Source organism: Panthera tigris, chromosome B1, assembly GCF_018350195.1.
Source record: "Panthera tigris isolate Pti1 chromosome B1, P.tigris_Pti1_mat1.1, whole genome shotgun sequence".
Taxonomy (NCBI): domain Eukaryota; kingdom Metazoa; phylum Chordata; class Mammalia; order Carnivora; family Felidae; genus Panthera; species Panthera tigris.
Window position 1 is genome coordinate 133704734 of NC_056663.1, and position 18576 is coordinate 133723309.

The 18576-nt window shown below is 36.6% G+C and overlaps 1 protein-coding gene across 19 annotated transcripts in view; it reads left to right on the top strand.

The window, feature by feature from the left end:
* The window catches only part of MAPK10 (mitogen-activated protein kinase 10), a 568389-nt gene that overhangs the window by 382459 nt on the left and 167354 nt on the right, over positions 1 to 18576 (top strand). For all 19 annotated transcript variants that reach the window (XR_006216882.1, XR_006216881.1, XR_006216889.1 and 16 more), the window contains one exon: positions 16792 to 16961. Coding sequence is in view for 3 of the 19 variants with exons in the window: in XM_042984242.1 (XP_042840176.1) it covers positions 16792 to 16961 (170 nt within the window). In the remaining 16 variants the exon portion in view is untranslated. The remainder of the gene's footprint in view (positions 1 to 16791; positions 16962 to 18576) is intronic.

Here is an 18576-nt window from a genome sequence, read left to right on the forward strand (position 1 = left end):
TAACCTCTTACTCCTACCCTAAGAAAGAGTTTCTTTAAAAATTAACTATTATTTAATAAGGTGGAAAATTTTTCCTGTCTTGACTATATAATACCACTTATTACTGGCTATTTTATACTTCTTTTTTTATTGTAGACAAATTGAGAACGTGTAAATAAAAAAATGTAGAACTCAGTGTGATTGGTTTAGGCTAAATCATTGTGGTAATGAAGCCAGCATTCCAAGTTTGATCCTGTAAGGGAGAATTTAATATTAAGCTCTTTGAGGGCAGGAACTTTATATTCTCTGTGCCTAGAACATTGCTTGACAATTGTAAGACCAAAGTAAGTATTTGTTGAATGAAAAACATACTGCAGTAATAGACCTCAAGTCTCAGTGACTTATCAGAGCAAAAGTTTATTTCTTCTTATACAAAGTCTAGTACAGGTTAACAAGGGTTCTTCTCTATCTGGTGACTAAAGAATTTAGGTTCTTACTATCTTGTTATGTGCCAGCTGAGACACCATAGTATGGAAAGAGATGGATTGTGGTGGCACATCCCCTAAATGCCCCTGAATTTAGCTAACACCTGCCATGTCTACTTGTAATCCATTGGCCAGAAATCATCACATGGCCCCAACAGTACTGCAGGGGAAGGCTGGGGAATGTAGTAGAGGATGTGAATATTCATGGAACACTGTTTTTGCCACAGATGAAAACACAGAAAAATATTTTATTACCTAACCATTCTGAACCCTGTTGGTTATGTATTGAGTATATAGCAATATTATAGTGTCTTGGGATGGTACTACAGTTCAAGCCAACTTTTTGTTAAAAACATTATAAAATTGCTATTTAGCTACGTGCTTTTAAATGTTATCTTCTCAATAATAATAATTGTACTAGTATAATTATTATTATCAATAATAATAATTATACTAGTAGTAGTAAACTTTGTTGATGGCTTTTTAAGTAAGCTTATACCATACTAAGAGCTTTACATAGATGATCTTATTTAACCTTCTCACTAATGAAAAGAGTAGCATATCGCTGTTATTCCATAAATAAGTATACTGAGTATAAGATTGTAAAAAGCTTGACTGAGAACTGACAGTCATGATTCTTAGAGAAAAGCTGGATTTTTACCCTTTGCTAAAGTTCTCAGTCTAGGATTTCTCAACTGCAAAATCAGAATATTAAGTCTTACATGAAATGATTTATTACACACCTAGCACAATGTCTTGTCCTAATACTAGCTTGGTGATTAGCAGGCGTTCAAGCAGTATTACTTTTCTGCCCTCATATATAAATGACAAGGGACAGAAGCCATTCCCACTTTATTATTGATTACTGCAATGTGCTTTTTCACGTCATTGAAAATAATGGTTAAACATAATTTAAGTCTTAAAGTTTTACTGCATTATTGATTTGTTATAAGCCATTGATTCCACAGAGTATCCATCTCTGGGCAACCAATATAAAAGTCATATACCTTTCAGGCTGTAATCCTCCTCAGAGAGTAATACTTTAAGAAACAGAGTGGAGAAAATATGCTCTTGACAAAACAGAATCTAATCCTAAATATCATTAAGCATTGTTGTCTCAAATCTCCCTTTTTAAAACTCATATGTAAATTATTTGATTCAGATTTAAAATGGATTGAACCCATATTATGGTATTCTGCATAATATTCATGGTCATTCTGCATGGAATAACTCATTCTGCATGGAATAACTGCATGAAATAACTGGTCATTATATGAGAATGAATAGCTCAACATCATTTATGCCAAAAGCACAATCACCACTTTTGGCAGATACTTTTCTGTATCCAAATGACAATACTAAAATAATATCTAACGGATTAACCAGTTAATTTTCTGTAGGTTCATTTTGTAGCTAATTTATCTTGGCTATCCATAGCATGGATATGGTATATCCATAGCATCTTCAATAGTGCCTGGCATACAGTAAGTGATCAATATATATTTAACAAGCAAATAGAATCAGACCCTTTAAATTTCTAGGCAGTTCTGAAAATCCACCTTTCCCTCATCAACACTCTCTACTTCAATCTTGAATTATGTAATGTTCATCTAAGTTCAAACTCCAGGCTAAGACAATAGATAAATACAAGAGAAGGGCATGTTATTCATTCATTTCTCTTGATCTTCTAAGCTCTATTCCTATAGCTCACCTTATCATAAGAAAACCATATCCTTGTTCTAAATTATTCTAGCTGAACTAGTGAATGGTTTAGCAAAAAAACCAAAAACCAAAAACCAAAAAACAAACAAACAAAAAAAACACATGTTTTAGAGTTGAATAAACTTCAATTTATATTAATTGACACGACTAATTAATGGTTCTAAGACCATTAATTCAACCAATGTTGAACCAATTAACAGCTCTGTACGCCACTTTCCTCGCCTGTAGTTAGTGTTAAATACAGTATTTAACAGAATACAGAGTTCACCTTTAGCAAGTAAGCAATTAATACTGCTTTACCTTCCTTTCTCCCCTTGAATTATTGAGAGCTGATGTCATGTAAATCATATGAAAAATATTTTTATGCTTTTGATTAAAAATATATCTACTATTTGATGTTTGATTCCGGGTTATTACATAAAGAACTATTGAATATTCTTCCTGAGTTAAGTACTAGAGAGATTTTATCTTTCCTATGAAGTGGTCTGGTATGATATATTCTGTGAGATTAATGAATCAAAACTTGCCACTTAATTGTGTTTTGTTGTTGGTTGTCATTATGTTTTTCTTTTGGCTTAGTGGAAGAATGACACTAAGTTTTGTGCTCAAAGCAATAGATAGTCATAACTTAAGCCTTCTGGTAAAACTGTCATCTCCCAGCCTGCTTTATTTGAGGTCTGTTCCTAAAACTGGATTTAATGATTTTATTGTTCCCATATCCTTTATGGTGTTCTACACAAATCCTTTTTGGAACCACACAGAATATAAATAATAAATGAATGAAAGAATAAAATGACTTGCTCAAGTTTTCACAGGTGTTAAGTGCAGAACTAATCCAGGCTTGGTGTTATTTTCAGCTGTACCATTCAAGAGAAACTAAGGAAGCTCGACCTCTACATATTTTTAAACCTTAATGTCTCCTGCTCAGGAAATGACTAGCAGTAACATAGGACAGTCATACGCAAATGAAAATGAGGAGGGAATACTTGTATGCATACAGGTTATTAAATTTGAGAAGAATGAAGTCAAAGCTTTGGATACCTGCAGGATAAGATCAGTAATGTAGGACATTTTTCTTTGCAAAACTCCATAGCTATAGGCTAGCAACTAACTGATAATGCGGACTCATTCCACAAAGCCCTTTCTTACAGGTCTGCATAAAGTGCAGTCTTTTCACAGAACAGATTATATTCAGATTTCCTCTCTGCCTACCAGACTGCCAGTGGCAATAATATCTTCTTTTAATTTAGCTTTAAAATTTTTTCACAGATGGGGGATAGGGAGGAAATGGGTTTGCTTTGAATTTTTGCAGAAAAAATTTCTCCTATATCCACATAGAAACATTGATTCATTTAAACATGAGGGGCACGGGGTGCCTGGGTGGCTCAGTCAGTTAAGCGGCCAACTTCAGCTCGGGTCATGATCTTGCAGTCCGTGAGTTTGAGCCCCATGTCAGGCTCTGTGCTGACAGCTCAGAGCCTGGAGCCTGTTTCAGATTCTGTGTCTCCCTCTCTCTGACCCTCCCCTGTTCATGCTGTGTCTCTCCCTGTCTCAAAAATAAATAAAACGTTAAAAAAAATTAAAAAAAAAATAAACATGAGGGGCACCTGGGTGGCTTAGTTGGTTGAGCGTCCGACTTCGGCTCAGGTCATGATCTGGCAGTCTGTGAGTTCAAGCCCCACGTTGGGCTCTGTGCTGACAGCTCAGAGCCTGGAGCCTGCTTTGGATTCTGTGTCTCCCTCTCTCTCTGCCCCTCCCCCGCTCATGCTCTGTCTCTCTCTCTCTGTCAAAAATAAATAAACATTAAAAGAAATTTAAACATGATATTAATATTCAGTGGAGGAATGAGTTATTTAAAAAAATAATGTGAATCAATAATAGAATAGACTGTTCTAAACCTATAATTATTTTGAACTGTATTGATTTTCATAAGTTAGCACTGTGGTGATTTATAATTTTTAAATACAATATTACTTATTTATAATTAACTAATTTCTTCTCTGGAAAGACTTTCCATTTTGATGAACATTTATGAATACCTTTGTGTTTTAGTATAAATTCAATATAAACAGATTTTGGAATGTTTATTTTTATGAGCTAATTGAGAGAGCATCAGTTGGATACTATATTATACCTATGAAACACATCCCTGGGAATATGATGTCTGGGCCTGCTAATGAGGTGATGATTCCAAGGAGAGTCACCATGACATTTTTAATTCCATGTCTTTTGTTTACTTGGTTTGACATGCATTGCTTCCCGTTTTTACTTCTCCAACTAGCCCTCTTTAAATGGTGACCTCTTACGTCTCTTATATTTACTATTCTCTAAAATACTGATTCTTCACACAATCCTAAAATTTGTATGGAACCACAAAAAACCCTGAATAGCCAAAGTAATATTGAAGAAGAAAACCAAAGCATCACAATCCCAGACTTTAGCTTCTACTACAAAGCTGTAATCAAGACAGTATGGTATTGGAACAAAAACAGACACATAGACCAATGGAATAGAATAGAGTACCCAGAATTAGACTGATAAATGTATGGCCAACTAATCTTGGACAAAGCAGGAAAGAACATCCAGTGGAAAAAAAGACAGTCTCTTTAGCAAATGGTGCTGGGAGAACTGGACAGCAACATGCAGAAGAATGAAACTAGACCACTTTCTTACACCATTCACAAAAATAAACTCAAAATGGATAAAGGACCTGAATGTGAGACAGGGAACCATCAAAACCCTAGAGGAGAAAGCAGGCAACAACCTCTTTGACCTCAGCCGCAGCAATTTCTTACTCGATGCATCTCTGAAGGCAAGGAAATTAAAAGCAGAAATGAACTATTGGGACCTCATGAAGATAAAACTGCACTGCAAAGGAAATAATCAACAAAACCAAAAGGCAACTGACAGAATGGGAAAAGATATTTGCAAATGACATATTGGATAAAGGGCTAGTATCCAAAATCTATAAAGAACTTACAAAGTCAACACCCAAAAATCAAATAATCCAGTGAAGAAATGAGCAGAAGACATGAATAGACACTTTTCCGAAGAAGACATCCAGATGGCCAACAGACACATGAAATGATGCTCAGTGTCACTCATCATCGGGGAAATACAAATCCAAGCCACACTGAGAGACCACCTCACACCAGAGTGGCTAAAATAAAAAAATCAGGAAACTACAAATGCTGTTGAGGATGTGGAGAAATGGGAACCCTCTTGAACTGTTGGTGGGAATGCAAACTGGTGCAGCCACTCTGGAGCACAGTGGGGAGGTTCCTCAAAAAATTAAAAATAGATCTACCCTATGATCCAGCAATAGCACTACTAGGAATTTCGCTACAGGAATACAGGAGTGTTAATGCATAGGGGCACATGTATCCCAATGTTTATAGCAGTGCTTTTATCAATAGCTAAATTATGGAAACATCCTAAGTATCCATCAACTGATGAATGGATAAAGAATATGTGGTTTATATATACAATGGAATACAACTTGGCAATGAGAAGAATGAAATCCTTCCATTTGCAGCAACATGGATGGAACTGGAAGGTATTATGCTGAGTGAAATAAGTCAGTCAGAAAAGGACAGATATTCTATGTTTTCACTTCATATGTGGATCTTGAGAAACTTAAACAGAAGACCATGGGGGAAGGGAAGAGGAAAAAATAGTTACAAACTGAGAGGGAGGGAGGCAAACCATAAGAGACTCTTAAATACAGAGAATAAGCTGAGGGTGGATGGGGATGGGTGGGGGGAGGGGAACATGGGTGATAGGCATTGAGGAGGGCACTTGTTGGGATGAGCACTGGGTGTTATATGTAAGCCAATTTGACAATAAATTGTATTAAAGAAAATAAAATAAAATAGTGGTTCTTTAAGTGAGGAATTTGTTAAAAATACAGACTGTTAGCCTTGCCCCAGTTCTACTGAATCAGAAACTTTCAGTGAGGCTCAGTAATCCATCTCTTACAAGTGCCTTAAGTAGTTCTGATCCATTTTGAAACTTCAGAATCTTTATTGGTTGGTCATGCCCTCCCAGTGTGAAATTTTGGTTCTTCCCTTCCTGGATTCAGCTCATCAGCTCCCAGTGACCTGAACTGGGAAAATTTTTTTTAGCATTGATAATTTTTTATAGTACACTTAATGGCATACTTTCATAGGAACATTTTAAAGAGAAAGTTTATATTTGAACTTTATAATCATGAAAAAACTGCATGGAAATTGAGGATAAAATATACTGTATTAAATATGTTCTGAGCTTTTTGAGTTTCAATTTGGATTTGTAAACTTGGGGCACAGATGAAATCTGGCGGAAGCTTTTCAACACAACATATTTGCCATCAAAATTTTGGTTACAACATCAATCCAAGAAAATTTCCAGTACCATTATCTCTCTGTCTTACTGTTTAATAATTAAAATAGCCTTTCCCAATTATTTGAGGTACTTTCAAGGATGTGTTTTCTAACTTTTAGATTTTATATGAAGTTTAATTCAAAGTTAGGTATAAAGAGAATACTTGAAAGTAAATTGTGTGTGTGTGTGTGTGTGTGTGAATTCACAAACTTTGTAATGATAATTTTCGAAGATGGCAGTGTAGGAGAACACTGGGCTCACCTTGTCCTGATGATCGCTTAGATTCCACCCACATCTACCTAAATAACTCAGAAAACCACCAGAAGACTAGCAGAATGGACTCTCTCCAGAGCCAAGTGTAGACCCATAGAAGGCCCATAGAAGAGGCCCATAGAAGAGGCTGACGGTAGACAAGAGGGCGGAGAAGCAGTGTGTACTACATGGACTGGTGGGAGGGAGCCGGGGTGGTGGAGGGGCAGCCTGCTGGGAAAGGCAGGGCCCCTGAAGTCTGGCTTGCAAAAGCAGAGGGGCCGGACTCCGTGAGTTCTGACAGACAGCAGGACTTAACATCTGGAATGTTAAAAGTCAACAGCTCTGCTCTCAGAGAGCAGGGTGGGAGAGAGGACGCCAGGAGGGAGAGTTGTTGAGCCCTGGAAGGACAAAACTCGGTGGGGGAACAAAGGCACTGGCAAGCACCATTTCCCTCTCCCATCCACCAGCCAAAATTCCAAGAGGAACCAGTTCCTGTCACCGAACTTGCTTGTACCTTGCAAACGCCCAATTCTGTGCTTCTGTGGATCCATCCCTCCAACAGACCTGCCTCCCTCCTGGTGCTGCAGGGCCCCTCCCACAGGGGACCACCAATGGTAAATCGAGCTAAGCCTGCCTCTCCCGCCCCTGTGCACCTTGGGGATCCACCCCTTCTAATATGCCCTTGGACAGATCCCATGGAAGGAGCACCACAATCCTGGAAGTGTCCAAGCTTCCCAGACAGGGGCCACACCACTCCACAGTGAGTCCAGCCCCTGGGAGAGGGGAAGATAAGGTAAACACCAGTCTGACTGTGGCCCCAGCGGTGGGCTGGGGGCAGACATCGAGTCTGACTGCGGCCCTGCCCACCAACACAAGTTTCTCCGGACAGCACAGGGGAAGTTCCCTGCAGTTTAGCTACCACAGGGACTACCCAAAATGATGAAATGGAAGAATTTTCCTCAAAAGAAACTCCAGGAAGTAGAGACAGTTAATTAATCGATCAAAACCGATTTAAGCAATGTAACAGAATAAGAATTTAGAATAATTGTCATAAAATTAATTGCTGGGCTTGAAAAAAGCATAGAGGACAGCAGAGAATCTATTGCTACAGAGATCAAGGGACTAGAAAAATGGTCGTGAGGAACTAAAAAATGCTATAAATGAGGTGTAAAACAAAATGGAGGTGGCCATAGCACAGATTGAAGAGGCAGAGGAGACAATAGGTGAATTAGAAGATAAAATTATGGAACAAGAAGAAGCTGAGAAGAAGAGAGATAAAAAAAATCCAGGAGTATAAGGGGAGAATTAGAGAACTAAGTGATGCAATCAAATGGAACAATATACATATCATAGGAATTCCAGAAGAAGTAGAAGAGAGAGAAAGGGGCTGAAGGCTGAAGGTGTACTTGAACAAATCATAGCTGAGAACTTCCCTGATCTGGGGAAGGAAAAAGGCATTGAAACCCAAGAGGCACAGAGAACTCCCTTCAGACATAACTTGAATCCATCTTCAGCACATCATATAATAGTGAAACTGGCAAAATACAAGGATAAAGAGAATATTCTGAAAGCAGGTAGGGGTAAACACGCTCTAACATATAAAGGGAGACCGATAAGACTATCTACCAAAGACAGATCTATCTACCAAAACTTGGAAGGCCAGAAAGGAATGGCAGGAAATCTTCAATGTGATGAACAGAAAAAATATGCAGCCGAGAATCCTTTATACAGCAAGTCTGTCATTCAGAATAGAAGGAAAGATAAAGGTTTTCCCAAACAAACAAAAACTGAAATAATTCATCACCACTACACCAGACCTACAAGAGACCCTAATGGGGATTCTGTGAGTGAAATGTTGCAAGGACCACAAGGTACCAGAGACATCCCTACAGGCATGAAACCTACAGACATCACAATGACTCTAAACCCAGATCTTTCAATAATGACACTGAATGTAAATGGACTAAATGCTCCAACCAAAAGACATAGGGTATCAGAATGGATAAAAAAACAAGACCTATCTATTTGCTGTCTACAAGAGACTCATTTTAGACCTGAGGACACCTTCAAATTGAATGTGAGGGGATGGAGAACTATCTATCATGCTACTGGAAGTCAAAAGAAAGCTGGAGTAGCCATAGTTATATCAGACAAACTAGACTTTAAATTAAAAGCTGTAACAAGAGGTGAAGAAGGCCATTATATAATAATTACAGGGTCTATCCATCAGGAAGAGCTAACAATTATAAATGTCTATGAGCCGAATGTAGGAGCCCCCAAATATATAAAACAATTAATCACAAACATAAGCTACCTTATTTATAAGAATGTGGTAATTGCAAGGGACTTTAATACTCCACTTACAAAAATGGATAGATCATCTAGACACAGAATCAATAAAGAAACAAGGGCCCTGAATGATACATTGGATCATATAGACTTGACAGATATATTTAGAACTCTGCATCCCAAAGTCACAGAATATACTTTCTTCTCGAGTGCACATGGAACATTCTCCAAGATAGATTACATACTGGGTCACAAAACAGCCCTTCATAAGTATAAAAGAATTGAGATCATAGCATGCACACTTTCAGACCACAATGCTATGAAACTTGAAATCAACCACAGGAAAAAGTCTGGAAAACCTCCAAAAGCGTGGAGGTCAAAGAACACCCTACTAAAGAATGAATGGGTCAACCAGGCAATTAGAGAAGAAATTAAAAAATTTATGGAAACAAATGAAAATGAAAATACAACAATCCAAACCCTTTGGGATGCAGCGAAGGCAGTCCTGAGAAGAAAATGCATTGCAATTCAGTCCTATCTCAAGAAACAAGAAGAATCCCCAATACAAAATCTAACAGCACACCTAAAGGAAATAGAAGCAGAACAGCAAAGACACCCCAAACCCAGCAGAAGAAGAGAAATAATAAACGTCAGAGCAGAAATAAACAATATAGAATCTAAAAAAACTGTAGAGCAGATCAATGAAACCAAGACTTGGTTTTTTGAAAAAAAGAAACAAAATTGATAAACCTCTAGCCAGGCTTCTCAAAAAGAAAAGGGAGATGACCCAAATAGATAAAATCATGAATGAAAATGTAATTATGACAACCAATCCCTCAGAAATACAAGCAATTATCAGGGAATACTATGAAAAATTATATGCCAATAAACTGGACAACCTGGAAGAAATGAACAAATTCCTAAGCACCCACACACTTCCAAAACTCAAACAGGAAGAAATAGAAAACTGGAACAGACCCATAACCAGCGAAGAAATGGAATCAGTTATCAAAAATCTCCCAACAAATAAGAGTCCAGGACCAGATGGCTTCTCAGGGGAATTCTACCAAACATTTAAAGCAGGGATAATACCTATCTTCTCAAGCTGTTCCAAAAAATGTAAAGGCAAGGTAAAACTTCCAGACTCATTCTATAAAGCCTGCATTACTTTGATTCCCAAACCAGACAGAGACCCAGCAAAAAAAGAGAACTAAAAAAAAAGAGGCCAATATCCATGATGAATATGGATGCAAAAATTCTCAATAAGACTAGCAAATTGAATTCAACAGCATATAAAAAGAATTATTCACCATGATCAAGTGGGATTCATTGCTGGGCTGCAGGGCTGGCTCAATATTCACAAATCAATCAATGTGATACATCACATTAATAAAAGAAAAGATAAGAACCATATAATCCTGTCAATCGATGCAGAAAAAGCACTTGACAAAATTCATCAGCTTTTCTTAATAAAAACCCTCGAGAAAGTAGGGATAGAAGGAACATACTTAAACATCATAAAAGCCATTTATGAAAAGCCCACAGCTGATATCATCCTCAATGGGGAAGAACTGAGAGCTTTCCCCCTGAGATCAGGAACACGACAGGGATGTCCACTCTCACCGCTGTTGTTTAACATAGTGTTGGAAGTTCTAGCATCAGCAATCAGACAACAAAAGGAAATCAAAGGCATCAAAACTGGCAGATGAAGTCAAGTTTTCACTTTTTGCAGATGACATGATATTATACATGGAATACCCAATAGACTCCACCAAAAGTCTGCTAGAACTGATTGATGAATTCAGCAATGTCGCAGGATACAAAATTAATGTACAGAAATCAGTTACATTCTTATACACTAATAATGAAGCAACAGAAAGACAAATAAAGAAACTGATCCCATTCACAATTGCACCAAGAATCATAAAATACCTAGGAATAAACCTAACCAAAGATTTAAAAGATCTGTATGCTGAAAACTATAGAAAGCTTATGAAGGTAATTGAAGAAGATACAAAGAAATGGAAAGACATTCCCTGCTCATGGATTGGAAGAATAAATATTGTTAAAATGTCAATATTACCCAAAGCTATCTACACATTCAATGCAATCCCAATCAAAATTGCACCAGCATTCTTCTCGAAGCTAGAACAAGCAATCCTAAAATTTGTATGGAACCACAAAAGACCCCGAATAGCCAAAGTAATTTTGAAGAAGAAGACCAAAGCAGGAGGCATCACAATCCCAGACTTTAGCCTCTACTACAAAGCTATAATCAACAAGACAGCATGGTATTGGCACACAAACAGACACATAGACCAATGGAATAGAATAGAGTACCCAGAATTAGACTGACAAATGTATGGCCAACTAATCTTGGACAAAGCAGGAAAGAACATCCAATGGATTAAAGACATTCTCTTTAGCAAATGGTGCTGGGAGAACTGGACAGCAACATGCAGAAGAATGAAACTAGACCACTATCTTACACCATTCACAAAAATAAACTCAAAATGGATAAAGGACCTGAATGTGAGACAGGAAACCATCAAAACCCTAGAGGAGAAAGCAGGAAAAAACTTCTTTGACCTCAGCTGCAGTAATTTCTTACTTGATACATCTCCAAAGGCAAGGGAATTAAAAGCAGAAATGAACTATTGGGACCTCATGAAGATAAAACGCTTCTGCACTGCAAAGGAAACAGTTAACAAAACTAAAGGCAACTGATGGAATGGGAACAGATATTTGCAAATGACATATCAGACAAAAGGCTAGTATCCAAAATCTATAAAGAACTCACCAAACTCCACACCCAATAAACAAATAATTCAGTGAAGAAATGGGGAGAAAACATGAATAGACACTTCTCTAAAGAAGACATCCAGATGGCCAACAGGCACATGAAATGATGCTCAACGTCATTCCTCATCAGGGAAATACAAATCAAAACCACACTGAGATATCACCTCACGCCAGAGTGGCTAAAATGAACAAATCAGGAGACTATAGATGCTGGAGAGGATGTGGAGAAACAGGAACCCTCTTGCACTGTTGGTGGGAATGCAAATTGGTACAGCCACTCTGGAAACAGTGTGGAGGTTCCTCAAAAAATTAAAAATAGATCTACCCTATGACCCAGCAATAGCACTGCTAGGAATTTACCCAAGGGATACAGGAGTGCTGATGCATAGGGCACTTGTACCCCAATGTTTATAGCAGCACTCTCAACAATAGCCAAATTATGGAAAGAGCTTAAATGTCCATCAACTGATGAATGGATAAAGAAATTGTGGTTTATACACACAATAGAATACCACTTGGCAATGAAAAAGAATGAAATATGGCCTTTTGTAGCAATGTGGATGGAACTGGAGAGTGTTATGCTAAGTGAAATAAGTCATACAGAGAAAGACAGATACCATATGTTTTCACTCTTATGTGGATTCTGAGAAACTTAACAGAAGACCATGGGGAGGGTAAGGGAAAAACAATTTAGACAGGGAGGGAGGCAAACCATAAGAGACTCTTAAAAACTGAGAACAAACTGAGGGTTGATGGGGGAGTGGGATGGAGGGGAAAGTGGGTAATGGGCATTGAGGAGGGCACCTGTTGGGATGAGCACTGGGTGTTGTATGGAAACCAATTTGACAATAAATTTCATATTAAAAATTAATTAATTAATTAGTTAAAAATGATGATTTTCAATGTAATTGTGAGAAATTATATGCTTAAAATGGAGAAAAAAGATCATGAAGTAATTTTTATTTTAGAAAATGTGTCAAGGCACTAGATAGCTTTTATTTGTCACTTTTTGACTGGGAATTCATACTCTTCTTACTGAAATCTTGCTGCTGGTATACACTCTGTGATTGTTTTAACCATTTTTATCAAAGTGCCAAGACTATATGTAGCTTCCCCATCCTATAAAAAATTCTGTTACAGACATGCACTGGGAAAAATGACAGGGTGCTTCTCAGGACTGTGAATTATTGCTGAGATGAAATGATATAGTCCATTATAGCACTTGGCCAACTGTTGACCTTTCTTAATACTGAGGCTTTGAGTCTGGGTCAGTGAGGTTCTCTCAAATATTTCAACATGAGATGAGGGGTAATCCTTGTCATAATTAGGACTCTGGTTTCCCATTTGTGTGCCAGGAGCAATGTAATTTGGCAATACATAAATACGCAAAATGTGTTCCCTGACGCAGATGCAGAAATCTCATTTTACTTTTCAAATATGTCAGGCAGAGGTATAAGTTCGGATTCAAAGTCTTCGGGTGATCCTTCCACTATAGTGTATGGTTCTCAACATGCGTCAGAATACTTCAAGGGCTTAATGAGACAGATTGTTGGGCCTTGACCACAGAGTTTCTGATTCAATAGGTGTGAGGCAGGAGTGAGCATTTGCATTTCTAACAGGTTTCCAGGTGATGCTGATATTGATGCTCCAGGAAGCATATCTTGAGAATGACTGCTGTAATGCTGTCTTTCTCAAAGTCAGATTCTCAAATCTCAAGTTCCTCAAGTCAGAATCTAATCCTCAGATTATCAGGATTTATGTGGTGGTCTACATCCAAATCTCCAATGTGGTATGACAGTGATTTGCCTTTGGTCAAGCTCCTCAGGTGCCCATTCACATTTGAAAACCAGTTAGAAGGGAGGTCCAGGGAAAACACTGATCATGTTTCCTCTCAAGCATTACCAATTTATACCTGTGGGTTGGCATCTAGCAGTTGTTTTTATTATACATAGTAAATGAATGAACTAATGAAAATGAATGAATGCAAGCAATTAGTTGCTACTCCTTGTTTGCTTCCAGCACCTTTTCTTTATTCTACTATAGAATATATCATCCATATTTTAACTACTTGCTTACTTGACTGCCTCCATCTAGACTGAGACCTTCTCTTTTTGTTGTTTTTCCAGGGCCAACCCCAGCATTTGGCACATAATATGTACATCATCTGTATTTGTTAGATTAAATGATTGTAAATGTTGAGTAGAATATCTCTTAGGATTAGTCTGAAAACTGAGCTAGAAAAGCCATAGGCAAGTCTGAAGGAGTGGGGTGGTACCAAGATACAGCATTAAGTCAAGTGTCTGGAACATAAAATATTACTTAAGATTAGTATATATATGCAGTGTAGTTGGAACAAGTGACATTTCAGAAGTGAAGAGAGTAAGTGGGGGATATAGAAATGGATAATGTAGGTTTGATGAAGCTAGTTTGTGCTGAGAATTTTGTGGGTGGTCAGAAATGAGAACATTAAAGGATGTAAAAAAGGGCCAGAACACACAAATGGAGTTAAGGCACTTCCTTCATCCCAAATTAACCTTGACAAATGAATTCATTTGTTAGTCTAGCAGCAGTTACTTTTTTTACCTTTCAACGCCAGGTGGGGAGGGGGGAAGACCTTAATAGTGGTTAGTCTGCTGAGATACCCAAAAAGCCTAGAGTAGAAATGGACTGTAGTATGGAGAGAAGTTCCTGATACTGTGGTTAACATCAAGGATTGCTTAAATATTAATGTTTGGTTTTTGCTGTTGTTCACACTCATTGTTTAAATTCTAAATCCCATTTTTGCCTCCTTGAATAAATTTACAATGCCCTGATTTTTAATAGCCTTGTTTAATTTCCTGTTCCATGCTTCCTGGACTGTCTCCTGAATTTCAGACCTCTCCTTATTGTATTCATAAATTACCTGAATTTTCAATTTTCAGTTTAAACAACCTGGATTCCTCATCTATAGTCCACTCTGTTCTTTGAGGTCTGTGTGCATTTCTACTGGATTGCTGCCACCATATGTCTTCTAGTCATAGGCGGGTACCTGTGACTTGCATTCTGCTTTGAGTCTGGGCTTGTAAGATGCTAGCATAAGATTGCTCTAGATTCGTAGGTTTTGCCACTCATGTCCATGCAGTCCACACTGTCGTCTCCTCATTTACATTACTTGTAGTGTCTGGCTCCCTTTCCAAGAACATGCAGGGGCAAATTAGTTTGTACTTATATTTCAATTTTTTTAGATTTAGAAATGAAATTTTTATTTTAAAATCTCTAAGGACAGTGGTATTATGACCAACCAGAGGTTCAGAGACAAAGGAGGTCTAAATCTTCCTTCAAATTATGTGAGAATCAGGTTTTCAGAAGTCAATGTGTGTTAAAACCATACAAAGATCCTTTAGTTTAGATTCTAGGCTCAGAACATTAAAGGCAGGGTTTTGGTTTTGTTTGTTTAGTAATTAAACCTTTGGCATAACTCAAAAGTCTAAGGTATGTAAGAAACTATTCATTGTATAAGAAATTATTCCTGAATGTCCCACTCATTGCAGGACAACTAGCATTATTCAATAAGCCAACCAAGTACAAGGCACATTTTCTGTCATATGGTATATGAAAACATGCCCACAAATCACCCAAATACCACTAAGGGTCGATGTCACCTCTAAAGAGAATTATTCAGTTTTCAATTCTGGGTATGGGGAGGAGGCTGCAGAATATGAGAGTGCTCAAAACCTGAACAAAATCAAGCAAGAAGGAGAGGGGATGACTATTGGGTAGGCATCCACCAGTGTGTGTCACAAGAAATAGTCTAGACAATATTTTGTAAGGCCCTTTCCAGCTACAGAGTTGAAATTATTTAATGTCACAAAATGCAGTATAAATTTATTTATGGTAAAAAAATATTTATGGGTAAACAATAATCATGGATAATGGATATTTATATTATATTCACAAATTATAATTCAAATTACAAGGAAAGATTCTTCCATTGCTAAACGTAATAAATAGTAGGACTTGTCTTAAAGATAAACAAAACATACAACAATCAACATATTTAAATCTAAGCTTGTAAAGAATAAAAAGATGTCATGTGTCATTTTAGAATACTGTTAATTTGGACTAAAATTGTTCAGTGTTTAATGAAGGATAATAACATTTTGGGCATTATTGAGAACAAATGAAGTCAACACCATTTAATTCAAGTTTACCTAATTAAAAAATTAAAACTACACATTATTCTGTATCTCACTTCTTTTTGAAAAGGGATATAGATACAATCTTCTATCCTTTCTCGTCTCTTATAATGGATGATCAGGAATCACCTCTGAAGTTTCTAGCATAGTATATGGGCCCAATATATGTTTGGTAGATGTTTGCTTCACAGATAATTAAATGTTTTTTTTAAATTTTTTAATGCTTATTTTATTTTTGATGGAGAGAGAGAAAGAGTGTGAGTGGGGGAGAGGCAGAGAGAGAGAGAGGGAGACACAGAATCTAAAGGAGGTTCTAGGCTCTGAACTGTCAGCACAGTGCCCAATGCGGGACTTGAACTCAGGAACAGTGAGATCATGACCTGAGCGGAAGTTCCACGCTTAACTGACTGAGCTACCCAGGCGGCCCAATAATTAAATGGTTTTAATGAAACATTTCAAAAAAGATTATGTAGACCTAATCTAAGATTATTTTATTATTATTAGTTTTAATACCAAAAACAAATATTTTTAATGTATTTTTTCTAAGTTCTTTTACTCCAGGTTATTTTACATAGACTAATACATATTTTGCATATGAAATGCAGGTTTATATAATGATGATAGATGACTGAATTAGTAATCATTAAAAGAACAGGCTTTTCTACAGCTCATGATCATTCTGGTTGCTCGCTTGTCTCACATTTTTATTGTTCTTCTTTTCATAGGGATTTGATAAACAAGTGGATGTGTCATATATTGCCAAACATTACAACATGAGCAAAAGCAAAGTTGACAACCAATTCTACAGTGTGGAAGTGGGAGACTCAACCTTCACAGTTCTCAAGCGCTACCAGAATTTAAAGCCTATTGGCTCTGGGGCTCAGGGAATAGTTTGGTAAGTGGAATGGATTTAACATTTATTTATTTATTTGTTTGTTATTGATTGATTGAAGTATAATTGACATACAGTGTTATATTAGTTTCATGTGTGCAACATATTCAACAATTCTATACATTACTCAGTGCTCACCATGAAAAGTGTAGTCACCATCCATCACCAAGCAACATTACTACAATCTTATTGACTGTATTCCCTATGCTATACTTTTCATCTCTGTGACTTCTTTATTTTATAGCTGGAGGTTTGTACTTCTTAATCCCCTTTATCTATTTCACTTATCCCCTCATCCATCACCCTTCTGGCAATCACTAGTTTGTTCTCTGTATTTAAGATTCTGTTTTTTGGCACAGAGGAAGGCAAACCATAAGAGACTCTTAAATACAGAGAACAAACTGAGAGTTGCTGGAGGGGAGGTGGGTGGGAGAATGCGCTAAGTAGGTGATGGGCATTAAGGAGGGCTCTTGTTAGGATGAGCACTGGGTATTTTATGTAAGTGATGAATCACTGGGTTCTACTCCTAAAACCAATACTACACAGTAACTAACTTGAATTTAAATAAATAAATTTTAAAAAGAGTATGTTTTTTTGTTTGTCTCTTTGTTTTGTTTTTTGGATTCCATATATAAGTGGAATCAAGCTATTTATCTTTCTCTGTCTGACTTATTTCACTTGTATTTTTAAAGGGAACAATGCTGTATATGTCAACTAATCATAAACATGCATACAAATAAACATAAATAAATATAGCATGATTTGAGAATGGAATAATACTTTCTATCAAATACAAGTAAAATTATGAGCATTATTGTAACTCATGGCCCGTGTGCTAAAAACATTTACGATTTTGCTCGTAACTAGTTTTTCTACTCACAAAAAAATGTCCATTATACAACAACCATGGAGAAACCAAGAAAACTGGAGGTTTTCTAGCTGTTGCTAATGCATTTGAAAATTTTCTTTGGATGTTTTAGCAGCAAGAAATATGTGTTAAGATAACCAGCAAATAAAATTCCCTGCATTCTAAATAAGTATAAATTATATGTCAAATGTTCCTGTGACTTTTAAAGTTCTATGTTTAAAATTCAGTTACCTATTAGAAAAAGTGGTATTTTTAAAATGTTTGTTGAATGTTTCCAAAATGGAAAGATTCTGGGAATCCTTAATAACCATTCTTTTATGACATTTTTTAGTGGCAAATTGAAATGGTGACAAATCAAAATCTTATTAACTCTTCGGTAAAATTTTTGCAAAAGTGATGATATCAGATTGATAAGCATTTATTCTATGTAGTTTTGACTTGTAATGTAGCCACCAAATGTATTTAGTATGAACTTATTAGTATAATAATTTTCAATTTGATAACTCATAAGTAAAAATTTAGGATATGTACTATAAATATGTATGTATGTATGTATGTACTTATTTATTTATTTATTTATTTATTTATTTATTGAGGATATTTACTTAGATCAATATACTTATTTGTTATATAAATTACTGCTACATTAGTAATGTCCATTTAGAAGCATACTTTTAAAAGATGAGATAAAGATGAAATCAATTTTATTTAAAAACAGATTTTACTTTACAACTTTACTTCACTCATTTG